This window comes from Anser cygnoides, chromosome 2 (assembly GCF_040182565.1).
Source record: "Anser cygnoides isolate HZ-2024a breed goose chromosome 2, Taihu_goose_T2T_genome, whole genome shotgun sequence".
Taxonomy (NCBI): Eukaryota; Metazoa; Chordata; class Aves; order Anseriformes; family Anatidae; genus Anser; species Anser cygnoides.
The window spans coordinates 127,885,228-127,901,154 of record NC_089874.1 but is presented as its reverse complement, the minus strand read 5'-3'; the positions used below and the strand labels follow the sequence as shown (position 1 = coordinate 127,901,154).

The 15,927-nt window shown below is 40.5% G+C and overlaps 1 protein-coding gene across 6 annotated transcripts in view; it reads right to left on the bottom strand.

Annotated features, from left to right (window-relative positions):
* The window catches only part of C2H8orf34 (chromosome 2 C8orf34 homolog), a 220,264-nt gene extending 207,704 nt beyond the window's left edge, over positions 1–12,560 (bottom strand). For all 6 annotated transcript variants that reach the window (XM_048076998.2, XM_048077002.2, XM_048076996.2 and 3 more), the window contains exon 1: positions 10,941–12,560. In XM_048076998.2, coding sequence (XP_047932955.2) covers positions 10,941–11,009 — 69 coding nt within the window. In that variant the 5' untranslated portion in view covers positions 11,010–12,560. The remainder of the gene's footprint in view (positions 1–10,940) is intronic.
* Between the last annotated feature and the right edge of the window lie 3,367 nt (positions 12,561–15,927).

The window sequence follows — 15,927 nt, the reverse complement described above, 5'->3', positions numbered from 1 at the left end:
CTGTCATAGGCAATCTACTCAGCGTGTCCTCGCTAGCCTACACAGGACACTAACTGCTGCATCCATAAGCTGTCCTCTGGGTTAGGTTTTCAAACAAAAGACTAGAGGACTATGTTTTACAAGAAAGCTAGAGAATCAAGATGTTGTTATTGCATATTTAAGTAAGTATTACTGTACTAATGACTGAGAACTTTCAGTTGGTAGTAAAGGTAATTTTTAAGGGAACATAACTGAGTTGTACCTTTAACTGCAGTTAGTCCATCATTTCTCATCAGATACTTCTACCGTCAAAACTGCAATGGTTTAGGCAAGTAAGAATCACTTCATCTCTAGAAGCTGAGATCTGGGTAATTTTAGAAGACATGCTAAGTTTTTGGGTTGCAGAGCTATTTTTAATAACAGCCAAAGCATTATTAATCTCATTCTCCAATGCTTTTTATTTAGAAAACAATGCATGCAAATCACTCATGTATGTTTTTGTTTGTTTCTGACACAGCACGTAACTTCCCACCTCTGACAGTGATTGTCCAATTAAAGCTTCCTGATGATTTGATTGCTGCTAATTTAATGTTAGACTAGCTCTGCCTGGTTACGAGTGAAGGCCTTACTCTTGTAAATCAGGGCCTCTGTGGCTACAGCAGAGCTCCCTGTGGGAACAGGGTATGCTCACATGGCCTGTGCTGCAGCCTTGAGACTTCTCAATACTCTGAAGGGCCACACTGAGAAGGGGAGAAGGGAGAAAAAAAGTCCAATTGAAAAAAAAAAAAAACACATGGAAACAATTAGTGGGACTAATAGCACTGTCAGGCACTGAGGCAGTACAAAGAAAGAGCAGGAAGCCAAAGGGCCATATAAGCTCAAGGCCCTGCTGTGAGAGCTCCTAAACCAAATGAGACCTGTAAGAACCAGAGGAGTCTGCAGTCTTCATGCAGATAAACAAGACAGATAAAGGAAGGGGAAAACACAAGCACAGAATAATACATGTGAGCAATGCAGCAGGACAACAGTTGCACAAGCAGGAACAGAAGCCAGATAATGGAACACCATTTCAATATCCTACCTACTGGGTGCTTTTATTTCCTCTCCTGACTCTTAAGTTCTTCGGTGTTTAAGCAAATGTTAAGTGGATCTTCATTTCTGACAACTTCATTCTTCTAATCTTTCCTCTATTACCATAGGAAAACACGGAGGAAAATATCTTGAGTTTCTTATTTACCTTTGTTCCTTTTTCATCCCTGCTATCTTTTTCTTTCAGGTATTCTTGCCTCACAGGATAAGCAATCTAGGTTTAATCTGATGCTCCAGTAATTTAGTCTTCTCCTTGTGCATCTCTCCTTTGTTCCATATTGGTAAGTCTACATTAAGCCTTCGTCTCCCAATAGCTTCAACATATTTACACATCTTAGACTACAGGCGTTGTTATCTACAGGCATTATTCTGAACTAAGGCACACTTAGGAGGAGCTCTGCAATCTAATTTTTTATTTTTATTTTTTTTTCCTGGGGGCTCTAGATCATGCAAAAGTACATGTCTTAACAAGACACTCAGTAAGTTGCAGCCTACATCCTCTACAAGGTTAGTCCTGAACAGAGTTCATCCTCAGAGCAGTTATGGATGATGCTTCATGATGGCAGACCCAGAGGGATTTCTGCATCTGCAAACTGTGTCCTTGTCCTCAGCTTGTGTATTCCTGGGCATCTCTACTTTGTTCTGATTAGAACAGTAAGGAAAAGAATCTTTAAAATACTTAGGAAGTGCAGAAAAGAACTTAAGGACCTTAAAGGATCATTCCAAATTTCTTTGAGATAGATATCTGACCAGAGAATCTTCCACAATCACCAGTTTACTCTTCTACTCATATAAATGTCAACAGAGATGCAATGCTCACCAAATTGTACTGCAACGCAATCTTGATGAAGGAGTTTGTGGTACAGCAGCCCGTGATAATATAAGTGCTAAAGACACCTTTAACTCCCTGGCAAATCTATACCCAAGCAGTATTGGTAAGATCAAGTACTAAAAGTCTGAGTCAGACACTGCAAAACATGCACATTTCTTTAGATGAGAAGTTATATGTTCTTCTATTTGCCTCTCAGCAACCACAAGAACCAGTACCTTTCTTATAAAGAAAAAATAAAAAAGCACAGATTCCACATAACTGTAGAGAACAATATTATTAGAAACAAATAGAAAAGAAAAATAATGTGTTGGTAATGCAGCATTAATCTTTGTATCCCATCCCCTTCAGCATTATTCACATGGTCCATTTCCTCCTAGTTCATTAGGCCGTCTTCTTCAGTTCCCTCTGCTGCTCCTTCACAGACGGGACTAGGCTGGGATCCGTGACATTCTCCTCACCTATGAGGAATTGCACCTTTAAAAGTCAACAGCAATATGAAGCTAACTTAAGCACATAAGCTTGTGGTACACGGGACTGAGCAGTTACTTAAACTCAGGGAGTGATACAGAGATCACTTATGCCCACCACAGCTTGCTGCTGCAGAGGAAGGCATCTGCGCTCCTCTTTGCCCTCACTCTCTGGCCACGCGCATTTTCTCTCCTGAGCCATCAGTGCACTCCTCAAGAGCCCACAGGCTGAGCCACCAAGCTAAACCAACAGAACCCTTTTCACTTTGCAGACTTCCTTTTCTTCCATTTCAACTTCCCAAACAGGACAGCTGTAGTATCAGACAACCACTACTGCTCATACTGGTGAGAGCAGCAGGACTGGGCAACCAGAGCTGAAGACACAGGACCTGCAGCAGCTGGCAATTAGATCAGCCTCTGAACCTGTGGCTCTGAGTGTGAAACTACAAGAGTTAAACAAGTACAAATGGGAGGAAAGATTTAATTAAAAAGACTCACAGCTGAAAAGACCTAAACTCTTATGATTCTTGTCCCAGATACCAGCTCCTCCAGAAGCCAACAAAAGAGCTTGATAAGCTTATTGTTCCAGCTACTATAGAGAAATCTGGTGTGTGAATAGAGTGATTTTACTCATTGAATTTTGCAGAGAGCTGGCAAAAAGCAGAGAGAGAAAGAATCCTTCATGTAAGTACACAAGAAGGTAGCAATTTCCACACTCTGTATGGACAGAAATTTTGCAAGAGGTGACTGATATAAAAGTCTTCTACTTAAGGAAAAGCAAGTTCACATGTTCTTCATTTTGTATTGGCATTTCCTATAAGTGTAGCACATTTTCTCACATTGCTATTTGGAGTTACCTTTAAAACTGAGGTGTTTCACTGGAAACTGTATGTTTAATTTATAAATGATACTTGAATTTTATGTGAATAAGGAAAGAGAAGTGCCCAAAATAACAGAAGAACAAAACAAGAGGGACATCGTAACTTCAGCCTAAGGACCCTCCCTGAACACTTACGGATGGAACTAAAAATAGCTATTCAGTGAAAAGGAGTAGCCAGAAGAGAAATTAACACAGCATGGCATAGGGTACCTGACACAAAAGTTAAGGCCATCAAAAACATGTCTGTTGCAAGCTTCTTAAAAGGGTATTACCCTCTATACTGAGAGTAGATATGGATGCTTGTGTGACGTTGGTAAGGACATAAAGAGCACAATCACCTGAAACACATACTTACCTACATCCCAGAATTAAATTTTTGTTCCTCCTGTCAAATGAGAGCTGCTTTTCACAACCTTCACTGATTACTCAAGCAGTACAATGCCTTCATCAAGACAGAAAAACATTTTTCTACCACAGTTCTATTTCAAAGTGATTTTGCTTCCAGCTAGGTTTTAACTATTTCTTGTGGTTTCAGGTAGAAAAGCATCATCTCTTAGCAGAGAAGATACCTCTCTCTCACATTTCACAGCTAGGAGAATAAGAAAAGCGTCCATCTGTACAAGGATGAAAATAGAAAATAACAGTAGATAACCTCATTTTTATCTGAATATTACAGACAATAAGGGGTTTGTGTAGTCTTTGTTCCATAAGTTGGTGAACATATAAACGCCTGAATTCGCATCCCTTTATCCAGAGATAAAGTACATCTCTTACTCATACAAATGAACATATGCTTTTCAAAAAAAAATAAATAAAAAATCACAAAACAAATCACAATAACAAATTATCAGTCTCTATCATTTATTTTTTTAATTATTCCTTTTTTGTGTCTGCAAAACCAAAAGGCAAAAGGAAACTGAGGGTGTACAGGGAGAATTTCAGAATGGAAATGCAGGTAACAGGAAAGTATGTTAGAACATAACAACAAGACAAAACTGCAGAAGAATAGCAAAGAGAGGAGATAATGAGGGGACAAAAAACAAAAAACATTTGGCTGCTGGAGGACTGGACATTCAGTGAAAGGATGTGGATATAAACAAGACAGAAAATGAGAAGGACAGAGTGGGAAGAAAAGACATTGAAAAAAGAGTGCTGATTAGACCTTCAAAATTAGAGCCAAGCTGTAATAGAACATAATGTTAAAATGCTCTTGAATATTATGTTCCTAAGTCAATTATTTTAATGCTCCAGTTTACAAAGTAACACTTTTTTTTTTTTAAAGAAGCGAGCACTAACAGCAGGCATCCTTCTAGGTGTGTCTGTTTAGTCAACATCAAAATAAAGAAGTTAACTAAGAAACACGCTTGCTCCGTAAAGTAGAGAGGCACATCACATGTAGTAGGAGTTCAGTCTCAGGTACTGGCTGCCCAACCCTTTTAGAACTGTACTCCCCCTCAGAAGCTCCAAAGCAGCCAGAAGGCTGACAGCGCTCACTCGCTGGTATGGATAGCATCTAGCACACTTGGAAAAGCATAAGTCAGTAACTACAAAGAGTACATTAGAAAGAAATTAAAGTCTGAGTTAAGGCCATTAAAGTTTTTTATTTAATATTTGACATTTACATTTGTCCTTTGTACCAAAAGATTGGATTAATCAAAAGAATCAAAACAGTTGAAGAGCTTACTTCAGGTTTAATTAACACCATGCACTAAATATCATCCAAAACTTGGAAGAGACTTCATAATGTAATAAAAAGCAAAGAAAAAAGAGCAGTTATAATAGGCTTATTTTGATCCAGGCTGACTCATTACTATAGAGATTGCCAGACAAAAATCCAAACCCATCATTGTTCCCTTGTAAGTCCTAGAGCGCAGATATTAGACTCATTTTATTTTAAACAGGAACATCTACTAGCACTAGACCTTAGCACTGAGCCGTCAGGCTCCACTGGTACTTGATGTTGAGCAACTCAATTGAGAACTATTCCTCAGTTTCCCAGCTATTTTATTTTTATTTTTTATGGCAAGATAGTTATGCCTTCTACACCCCATCTAAAGAAACAAAGTAATTGTCATGTTACGGGTTTAAAAACATTAAAAGTTAACATAAAATGAAACTATTATGCATCCTTCTTTTTGTAATTTCATATTTTAGATACAAGTCTTCACATTTGATTATTACTGTTAAGACAATTTAACTCTGACTTAATGATTTAAATCAGATTAAATCATTTAATAATGATTTCTTCATGTATCTTGTGTCCAAAAGAATTTTTAAAAGCAAATAAGAAAGCTCCTATTTCCCTTTTGGTAAAGTAATGTTTTTGGAAACAAGGTTTATGTGATTATTGTGTATGTTTGTGACCACACCTGTACCTGCGACCTCTTTCACTATCTGTTTCCAATATTTTTAAACCTTTGACTAATTTCAGTAATCCTCAAAGGAACAGACATCACAAAAATGCAAGTTCTTCCAAATGTTATGAGATTAGCTAGCCAAGTAGAAGGACCAAAACGTATCATCTCATGCAGGGAGGACCTCTTTTCTTAAACCCTGTTCCACAGGAGAGAAGAATTATGCATGTCTCATCCACAGAAAGATTTCTGACATCTGTTGCACCTTAATGGTCACAAAATTCAAGAAAAAAAAAAAAAAAAAACAAAGTTATTGGTCACGGAACTGTTTGTTAGTGAGAAAGGGTCTGTTTATGATTTGCATTTTGGTTTTTGACTTGTTTTCCCTTAAAGACAACTTTACCAAGACAATGAGTTGAAGGCATAGTGAACGCTCTGAAAAACAAAGGACATCTCTGCATCATTTTTCCATTTGACTTTCATTCCCCCTTCTTTTACTTCAGTGCACATCAAGGCTACCACAAAGTCCTACTGCAGCAGACAACAAAAAATAAAGTAATTAAAATTTACCTACGATCCCCCAGCCCCAACGTGGGTAACACTGAGGCATTTCCAGACCACTGCTAGCTTCCACACATCCTTTGAAAAACAGCTTATAGTGGCTCCTCTGAAAGACGGGGGACTGCTGGGCTGAAACAATGCTACTAGATAACCAGGTAGTACTTCAAATTATGCTCATCATGTCTAGGTACTGAAAAACTTGGTCTTTCAAAAGCTTCATCTAAATTCCTCAAACTGAATGCTTCTCTGGATAAATTCACATCATCCAGAACACAGACTCTTCCATGCTAGGGACAGAATCTAACCAATTAAGCATAACAGCAACATAAAATAAAAGATAATTTGAGCAAGCTCAAAAGAAAACAACTGTGTGAAAGCATCCCTATCAATCACATCACAGATACTGTACCTTAAAAAATAATTTGGTACTGTGAGGAATCTTAAACCGGTAACTGAGACACAGAAGTTGACTGTCCCTACATTTGTACATTTAAGAACTGAGAGCAAACGTTGCTGCAGAAGATGGCCTGTACTCCAAAATTCACTCCCAACTTTGACTAATTCAGTCACAAGGTGCACTATAAGTAGTGTAATTCACCAAACAGGTGCACTAGGGTATGTTAAGGCTTAAGTTTAAGCTAGAAACATAGCTACTTTATTTAAATTAAGTAATAGAAGTTGGTGGACAATATACACTAATAGTAATAACCCATTTAGGGAAAAAGAAAGTTTCCTATTGTATTTGATTCAGGAATTTTGTCTGCTAAAAGAAAACAAGGTAAGTGTGATCACGTGAATACAATCTTTATGTTGTTCAGAATAAAAATTATAGTTCTAAGCCCACATTACTTTGAGAAAAATCCTTAGGTATGTTTACTTCAAGAAGTTATTTTGGCATTTTATAATTTGAATTACAGTTTCCTGGTTTGCATAACAACAATGTACCTGCTTGATTCTTTTTAGCTGCAGTTCTATAAATAAGAAAACTCCCAAACACTAAATTTATCTCGGAGCTCTTGAAGATTTATTGCAAGCTGTTCTTAAGAGTGCTGATCCAGCTTTCAAATTCGTAGAAACTAACTGTCAGGTTGCCCAAATGACAACACAACTGAATGCCGAAGAGATGCAATTGCACAGAAGTCTAAATGTATAGATACTCACAGGCATTACAATTATTCATTGAGATTATTAGCACAAGAAAAGAATTTGTTGGATTGGATGCTTGAAATGCAAAGTGGGTCAATACTTCACTCAGGCAGAAATGAGTGGGTGCAGATTCTGAATACTCTGTCCCAGCCAATTTTAGGCACATACCTCCTGTTCACATTTTAGAAAGATGGAAAAAAACAACAGTGAAGCTTCATCACAGAAACAATTCAGATTTAGAATGCTTTTTACATTCCAAGACTCAAATGGAAAATAAATAAATAAAACCAGGTAGTGCTATGCTAAGTGTTGCCACAAAAATCACAGAAGAGAGGTGTTTCTAAAGGGCATTCCTCAAATCTAAACTAGGTGTCTGACCACAGTGTTCCCAGATGCCAATAAACTCTTACAGGAGATGTCTAAACTTTCAAAGTGGAAAAAAAAGAACAACAAAAAGAAAAAAATACACACACAACAGGATAGATAAGTCAGTTCCTGAAACCTGACAGAATCTGACAGAATTTAGAGGGTTAGCATAAAAGCTTACTGTCAGTACTAATAACACCTGCATGGCCTGGGTCATCTAGCAGTTGACCTATAGGTTCACAGGGAATTTTACCTGCAAAAAACTTTCAGCACCTGTAAAATGAAATGGCAGCTAAGTAGCAATTCTGACAAAAAAAATATTTCAGGACCTACATTCAACAGAGGGAGATGGGGCTGAAGTATCTAAGTTATTTTGCAATCTGTCTTAAGTCCTAAAATTGACACAGTCTCAGATGTACACACTAGTTCCCACCCACACTCCTTCCCACCTTTAAGCCATAAATAAGAATTTAACTAGTAAAAATGCTTGGAGTCAAGTGAACGTGTGTGTTACCATTCATAGCTGACTGGATAGGACTTCCTACTATCTGTTAACAGGTTCTGGTAGTCAGCAGGAGACTGATGCCTGCTGAGTCAGCCTCTGCTCATTAATTCTTTCTCCAGAAGGTTACTCCCACCTTTCTTTATAGAAACAACTCTTTTTAACAAAAGGAGGGCCTATAGTCTTCTTGCACCTCACATGCCAGTACTTCTCTTGAACACCTTCACAGCAAGATAATTCAAGTGTCAAATCATTAAAAAATTCGGTGGAGAAATAAAAGTGTACTCATCTGCATATACAGCATGAGCTGAAGGTGAAAAAAGATGAAGTCCAAAAGAACAGATGTTCTTAGATAGGTACTGCTGGTTAATGAAGTACAAAGACCTAACGATGTCAAGAGAAGGCAGGCCAGAAAGGAGAGAAGATACGCTATCAGAAGAAGCACAAGCAACTGGAACAGAATGACCGATGGGCAACTAATTGCATGCACCACCCTTGACTATAATGCAGGGGAATTACACCTTATCATCAGAAAGCCACCTAGTACTCCAGCTCACTGTGCCCGCAGAATTTTCTTGAGATCTGTGGTGTTAAGTCCTCCTGATCCCTGCATCTTCATTTCTGCAGGTCTGCAACATGATCTGGTTGCGCACCGTCACCCCTGCCTTCGCCTCAAAAGCCTCCATGTCCTCTCTGCACTTTCTTCTTTCTTGTGATTGCCCTCAATTTCACAATGTTATTGTACGCGCTCCCTAAAACGTTGGCTTGAAGCATATATTGAGCAATTACAGTCACAACCTGCTCAGCAAATAACACAGTAGAAAATTGAATCCATGTCTACTCTGTTCTGACTTGGTATTAGAAAATTAGTACTCACTGCAAAAAAAAAAAAAAAAGATGGCTGTCATCTATGACAACTGGTGATTAATTAGCATCAAAAACACAAGTGGTGTAAGAAAATGCTGGCTGCTTCTGAATGAAAGATTAACACAGGTCTCTCAACATATCAGAACTTTTACAGACATGAAAAACTGATGTGCTGACTGTGAGCACATGGTATTCTTATTACACCGCAATGCATATATAATAGAAATACTAATATAGAGCATAAGCTTGACCCTATGTGTAGTTTTTGATCAATTCCTGTCAACTTCAAAAACACGTAGCCCTTAGTAAGCAGAAGACAAGATCAAGCACAGGTTGTAGATCTTCAAAAAACCATTGATAATAAAAAGCACATCACCAAAATGAAATAAGACAAGTAGATCTTAAATGGATAATAAGGAAGTGGGAGAGATGAGAATTATGATCCTTTTTTCCTAGTATTATGGACTACAGTAACTTTCGACAGCTACATGAATGCTACAGCCTTGTATCCACTCCTGTATTCGGGTCTAAGTGGATTTTGCACACACACAAAATCGCTTCCTGGTGTCCAGGAGCACACTAGCAACCTGTGGACGGTCTGCAAGGTTTAAGGGATGTGAACAGCTTCCCACAGACTCTTTCAGCCACAATGAAATCCCTATATCATAGCGACGAGTGAAGTATTTTGCAACGTATGAAATGCTATAACAAACACAACTTCTTCGTTGTTTTCTCTGTCGTTGATAGCTAAAGCATCTTACTATTACCACAATAGAAATTAGCATCGTACACTACTGAGAAACTAGGCTGAAACATAAAAAAGTGATGTCAAGTCGTCTGAATTTTAATGTGTAAAACGATGTGTTAGCTAATGAAAATTTAGAAGAAAGTGACAGCTGTCAAGGCCCAACTCCTCAACAACCGCAAGGCACTTAACTCCCACCAAAAGATGCAGGAGTCAGTTACCTACACAGACCTAGCAACTGCCTTGACAGGAACAGGCTTTTGTTCAGAAATTAAACTGCACAAATGTTTCAGTTTCTGTGAATTCTCAGGCTAGAAAAAACACCAGCTGTTCCCTAGTACCCAGTTACAGTTTGATCAAATAGGATTTTATTCGTTGCAAAATGAAAACATTTAACACTTCTGACACTGAAGCAATGTATTGTGTCGTACCAGCCCCAGTCCATGCAAAATATAAAAACTGACCATCAGCAAACAGTTAAAAAAAATAATTCACCCTCTGTTATTCAGGTTGACAAAGGCTACCCAAAGCTTGTACTGATTACCAGATAGCCACCACACTATACTCTCAGTACCTATAAAGCAGAATAAAAGAGATCTCATATGTAGTGAGCTTGACTGAGAGCAAGTTCAATAGCAAGAAAGGGAGACTCGTGTCTCAGGATAACACTGCCGGAGTAGAATAATGTACGTGCATTTAGATTAAAAATCGTATGAGAAACAGGACGATGAAATGGTAATCGGCATGATTGCTCTAGTACCCTTTTAAATTCCAAGTATTCACAGCTCATGCACGGAAATAGTAAAATATGCACATCTGTGCATCTCCAAACCCAAGCGGGTGCCTCTCCGTAACACCAAGCAAAACCTGGAGCAGCGGGAAGGTTCCCAAGCGTACGCCTGCGGATAAAACCGCCCGGAGAGCCGCCGGCCACAGAGTTTTTTGTAGGACAGCCGAGTCCCGAGGGCGGGCTCCCCGGCCCGCAGCCCTCCGGCTCTCTCCCTCCCGGCCGCGTCCCCGGGCTGGGCTGGGAGCGGCACCTGCCCTCCGGCCCCGCCGGCACACGGCGGGGAGCCGGGCTGCGGGGCGCGGCGGAGGGGCGCGGGGGCGCGGCGCGGAGCAGGGCAGGGGGCCGGGGGGAGCCCGCCTCACCTCGAAGAGGGGCCCGATCTTGTTCTTCTCCAGGTAGGCTTGGATCCTGGTCTGCTGGTGAGACGCCATCAAGAGCTCCGGAGGCGGGGGCTGGAGCTCCTCTCCCCCGGCGGCGGTGGCTGCTGCGGTCCCTCCGGCTGCTCCCGGCTCTCTCCCCCCGCCGCCCAAGGGCTGCCCGAAGTCCCGGGGCCGGGGCTAACTCCGCTAACCGGGAGCAGGGGGGAGGCAGCCGGGCGCCAGCCGCCCGCTCCTCTGGGCTGGAGGCGGCGGCGGGCGGCGGGCTCAGCCCCCCTCAGGGAGCCGCGGGCAGGCGCTGCCTGGAGCGGAGCATGGTGCAGGGAGGGGACGAGCTGCAAAGGCGGCCCCCGAGCTGCGTGTGTGGTGTGTGTGCGTGTGGTGTGTGTGCCCGCCTGGCAGCGCCTTGGTTACGGGCACAGCCGCGGCTGGAGCTGCCGCCCTCGCCACAGCGCCGCTCCCTCAGCCGGCGGCCGGGGGCTCCGGGCAGCGCCGCGGCCGTTGGGCGCCCGTTAACGGCCGGGCTCCGGCGACAAAAGGGGGGCGGGAGGCGGGGGCTGCCCTGCCCAGCCCAGCCATGCCCTGCCCAGCCCAGCCCAGCCCAGCCATGCCCTGCCCTCTCCCCTGGCTTAAAGTTCGGCCCTGAGGGGCTTGAACGCTGCGCCCAAACTTGGGCTACCTCAGAGCGGACTGTGGGCTTGCAGGGGGACAGCCAGCGCTTTTCCTGCGTTTTTTATTGTGTTTCAACCATAAAACGCTACCTTTCTCGTGATCCTGATGAAATTCCCAGTTTGCGGCTGCGAGCATGTTAATAAAACAGTTCAGGTACCTCGGTAGATGCTCGCTGGTCACGGGTCATGTCGAGTTCTTTCCAGTAGCCAAGGGCTGGTGGAGTAAATGAGAAATTTCTAGCTGGCTTCACAGAGTAGTGAGTTAATGGCTACATCAGGATTTATTCTTTCTCCACTGGAAGTAATTAGTTCCCCCACCTTCTCCACAAGCAGGGTCTTGAACAGCTTTTTGTGTTATTATTGTTTCTCTTTAGAGAAGAACAAACAGAAATATTCTTCTCAGGATTTGACACATCTTGCAGTGACTGTTTCTGCTGTACCAGCATTCACCTGTTTTTCATTTAAAAAAAAAGAAAAAAGGCATATCTTACATTTTCATGAGAATTTTTTAAAAGCTCAAAACAGCTTTGAAGAATGCCCAGGTATTGGAGGTATTGGGAGCATTCGGCACATCTGCTGAATCAGGCTGCCCGCTCCCAGTCAAGCTGTGCTCTGCGAACACAAGAGCACAAGCTTCTCCTGATTCAGAAACCGTTAAAGAAGGATGAATTTTGTCAGGAGTCAAAAGATCATGAGTTCTGCTCCTACACTGACTGTTGTTTGACTTCAGAGACCTCTTAACTGACCTAAAACTTGTGCCTCTACCTAGAAGGAGGTCAGGTGTAAGCCTGTTATATAGACAGTTCGCTGCATACCCTGTAACATAAGCAAAAGCTTGTAGAATCCTTTAACAGCTTTGCTGGAACATGCTCAGCTTCACTATTCATCCCAGTGAGGCAGTTTTTGTCTTCCTTGGTACTAGGAAGGATTGCCGTTTTCGTATTTGGATTTCTAATCTGCTGTTAGCGAGTCTTCTAAAATTCATATCAGCTCAAAGTTTTAGCATATTGTCTCCACTGAAGTACAGCTACCTTGGCTGGTGCTAAGCGAGTTTAATCAGTCTAATGAGGATCATACAATCATAAGGATAATTGCCAGTGATGCAGGTTCTCTATAATGGCTCTAATGATTCCCATCAGATGAGGATGTTTGTAAAATTTCACAAGTCTCTCCATAACCCAGACTGCTCCAATAGATAAAAGTCGCCCACTTTGCAAAATGATGCCTCCCTCCCACGATCCAAAAATGAGAACATATGTTTCCACAGCCCTACACAGCCTGACTTTTCAAAGCAGCAGTGCTTCTGGACCTGCTGAGACCTGACCGCACCAGGACCTGCAAACTCTACAGAGGCCAATAAGAGAAATAAAGAAACGAGACTATCTGCAATACAAGTAGGAAAGAGGACTTACTAAAGGAGATTTTAAAAACAGCTTAACTGTCTACAGTTGCATGTTGTGCAATTAGATAGAGCCCAAGATCTCAGTGTTAAAACTTCAGTGTTTTTTTTTTCTTGTTGTTGTTCATTTCAGTGTTTTGTTTCTTTTTCACAGAATCACAGAATGGCTGAGACTGAAAGGGACCTCTGGAGGTTTTCTGGTCCACACCCTGTGCTCAAGCAGGGCCATCCAGAGCTAATTGCTTATACCTATGTCCAGAAGGCTTTTGACCATCTCCAAAAATGGTGGATCTTTCTGACACCGTTTGTAATTTTTTTGTAATTTTATTTCCCTAGACATTTTCCCTCTCTAAACCATCCCCCAAACATATAATCTAGACTTTCCACGTGGCTTGGGAGACACGCTAACAATCCTGCTGTGGTGGGAAATCTTCTAAAGCAAAATGCAGAATTAGCTTTCCAAACAAACACACTCCCATAAATCCACATTTTCCCATAACACTTAACTGAGATGTTATCCTTTGATATGGATTAGGCACTTCAGTTAGGCAGTTCCTTACCAAGAGCTTCGTGTTACTGTTCTCTTGTGAAAGGTCTCCTGCAGCCCCTAACAGAAAGTTCTGAGTGCTGAAGTATGGGAGTGCAGGTATCTCCTGCAGAGAGCACAGGCTCAGTGACATGACAGAGTAGGAAAAGAAGCTTCACTGTTAGCGTTTTTTACTCTTTTTCAAAGAGAGCACTAAAACTGTTGGTAGATTTAAGATATGCCACGCTAAGACAGCTATCAATAAATGCCCATGATTCACAAATAAACACAAGAGTCAGGGTATGTCCCTTTTGCCTTCTCAGTTTATTTTAAATAGACATTAACACAGGTCTTTTAAATATGAACTTTCATTTTAATATTGAAGCATCAGATTTTTTAAAAAACAAAAACCTCCTGGATTAAAATTAATATAAATTTATAACGTCCCAATCTCTCAGCAATCTTTTTTGCATGAGCAACTGAACACTCAGTTACTTCACAGCCCAGTTGTGGAATATAGTCTCTGTATTGTGCTATCCTATGATCCTTGTTTCATTTTGTAGATATTTGTTAAAGCCAAACAACATTTATTCATAGGAATGTATTTGGGTATAAAGAACAGTATACAGTATGCACATCTATGTAAAACTGGACTGAACTGTAGGAACAAAAATGACTGCAGAAATTTGCACACAGGCATCAAAAAGTGAAAGAAGTCTCAATTTCAAATCATATGCACCACACAAACTTAAAAATATAAGATATAAAAAATGGGTATGTGTGTAATTTTAAGATGCTTGTGATGACTCTTTTCAGTTTTTATCCTTTGGCTACACCTATAATATCTGAGATCCAGACATATTAACTATCGTATTTTGGTTGTTTTCTCATCATTCCCTTTGCTCACCAAAGGAAGAAAAGTGCAGTAACATTGATGTTTTGGTAGGTTCTTTTTGTTTTGATATGTTTAGTTTGAGTACGGTTCCATTAAGTAATTCCATAGTATTCTATGTAATTCCAGTCATGTCATCCATTTTTCAGGAATAAGATTTCTGCAGTTCAAACACTGACCAATGAATTTTCAAAGTTATGGGCACTTGCGCTACCCACTGCAGTTAAAATGCCCAGACTTTACCTAAAATAAAGTTGTTTTTCAGGAGAGTCAGAGCTGCCACTGCTTAAAACAAAAGGAAACTGATGACTTAGCTGTCTCTAAAGGTATTCTGTGGGTCACAAATACCCGTTGGCAAGTTAACAATTTTCTTTCTGCTGGCTAAAATTTGATCTGCGTGCCCTGTAGGAAGATTATTTTTTGAGATGGCATCTGAAGTGCAAGATACATTAATATCTAAGAGAAAGTTATAGTAGCAATATATGAGTTTATTACAGACCTTTACATGGCTTTGTAGTTCCTGGTGTTTTTTATGCTTCAACTATCAAAATTGTCACTGGAAATTCCTTAACAAAGCTTTCAAAAACAATTGGTAAAAAAGAAAACAACTAGCAGACACATTAAAAGATACAGTGCTCGTCAAAAACCTGGTCATATTTTCTTGATAAAGCTTTCAATATGTCAAAGTTTTCTATGAATGTAATAACTTTGTAACAAAGAGTTCTTCAATTTCTGTGTTCTGCTTCTATTGAGTTTGATATTCTGTGCAAAGTCATTATCTACTTCATGAAGAGGAAAGAGAGCCATTAGTCAACAGCTGACTAAATATAGCTCTTACAGTATGTTTGTATTTAAAATATGAAGCTGAAATTACCTTCAGGAAAATAAAAATCCCTCAGTTCCCGCACCTTATGCACGAGTCATTATTTTTTATTGCTAAAGCCCAGCCTTGGAACTTTACATACCCTTGTTGTAAAAAAATTCTAAAACAGCATACATGCACACTGGCTGAATATTGCAGTGCTTCAAGCTGTTTAAAATAATGGAGGTCTAGCAGTTCCTGACCTAGAAAGCTGCCATCTAGCTTTTTATTTAGTTATTCCCCTAAAAATGGATCTGCTTAGATAGTATGTTGTCAAAAGAAATTGAAACATCTTAGTTTGTTGTACTGAAATATCCAATTTGCCTTTTATCCCACATCAAGTTAGCAGACAGAACTGGGAATAACGTCACTGGAAGGGTCATGCTAATGATTTTGTATACCTAATCTTGTTTGGTGCATTTGTTTATACCTGTTCAGTAAGGATAATATCCCTACTGAGCTACCCCTATCCATATCAGCTTGAGTTTATACAACCTTGAATGTCCGTCCAATGTTTTTATATTCACTGCAAGATAAGAGCCATACAACTTCAAAATCTGGGCTGGGCTCAGGCTTATGGTAAAAACGAGGTTTCCTTTGCTTCATCACTCTCCCAGAGCAT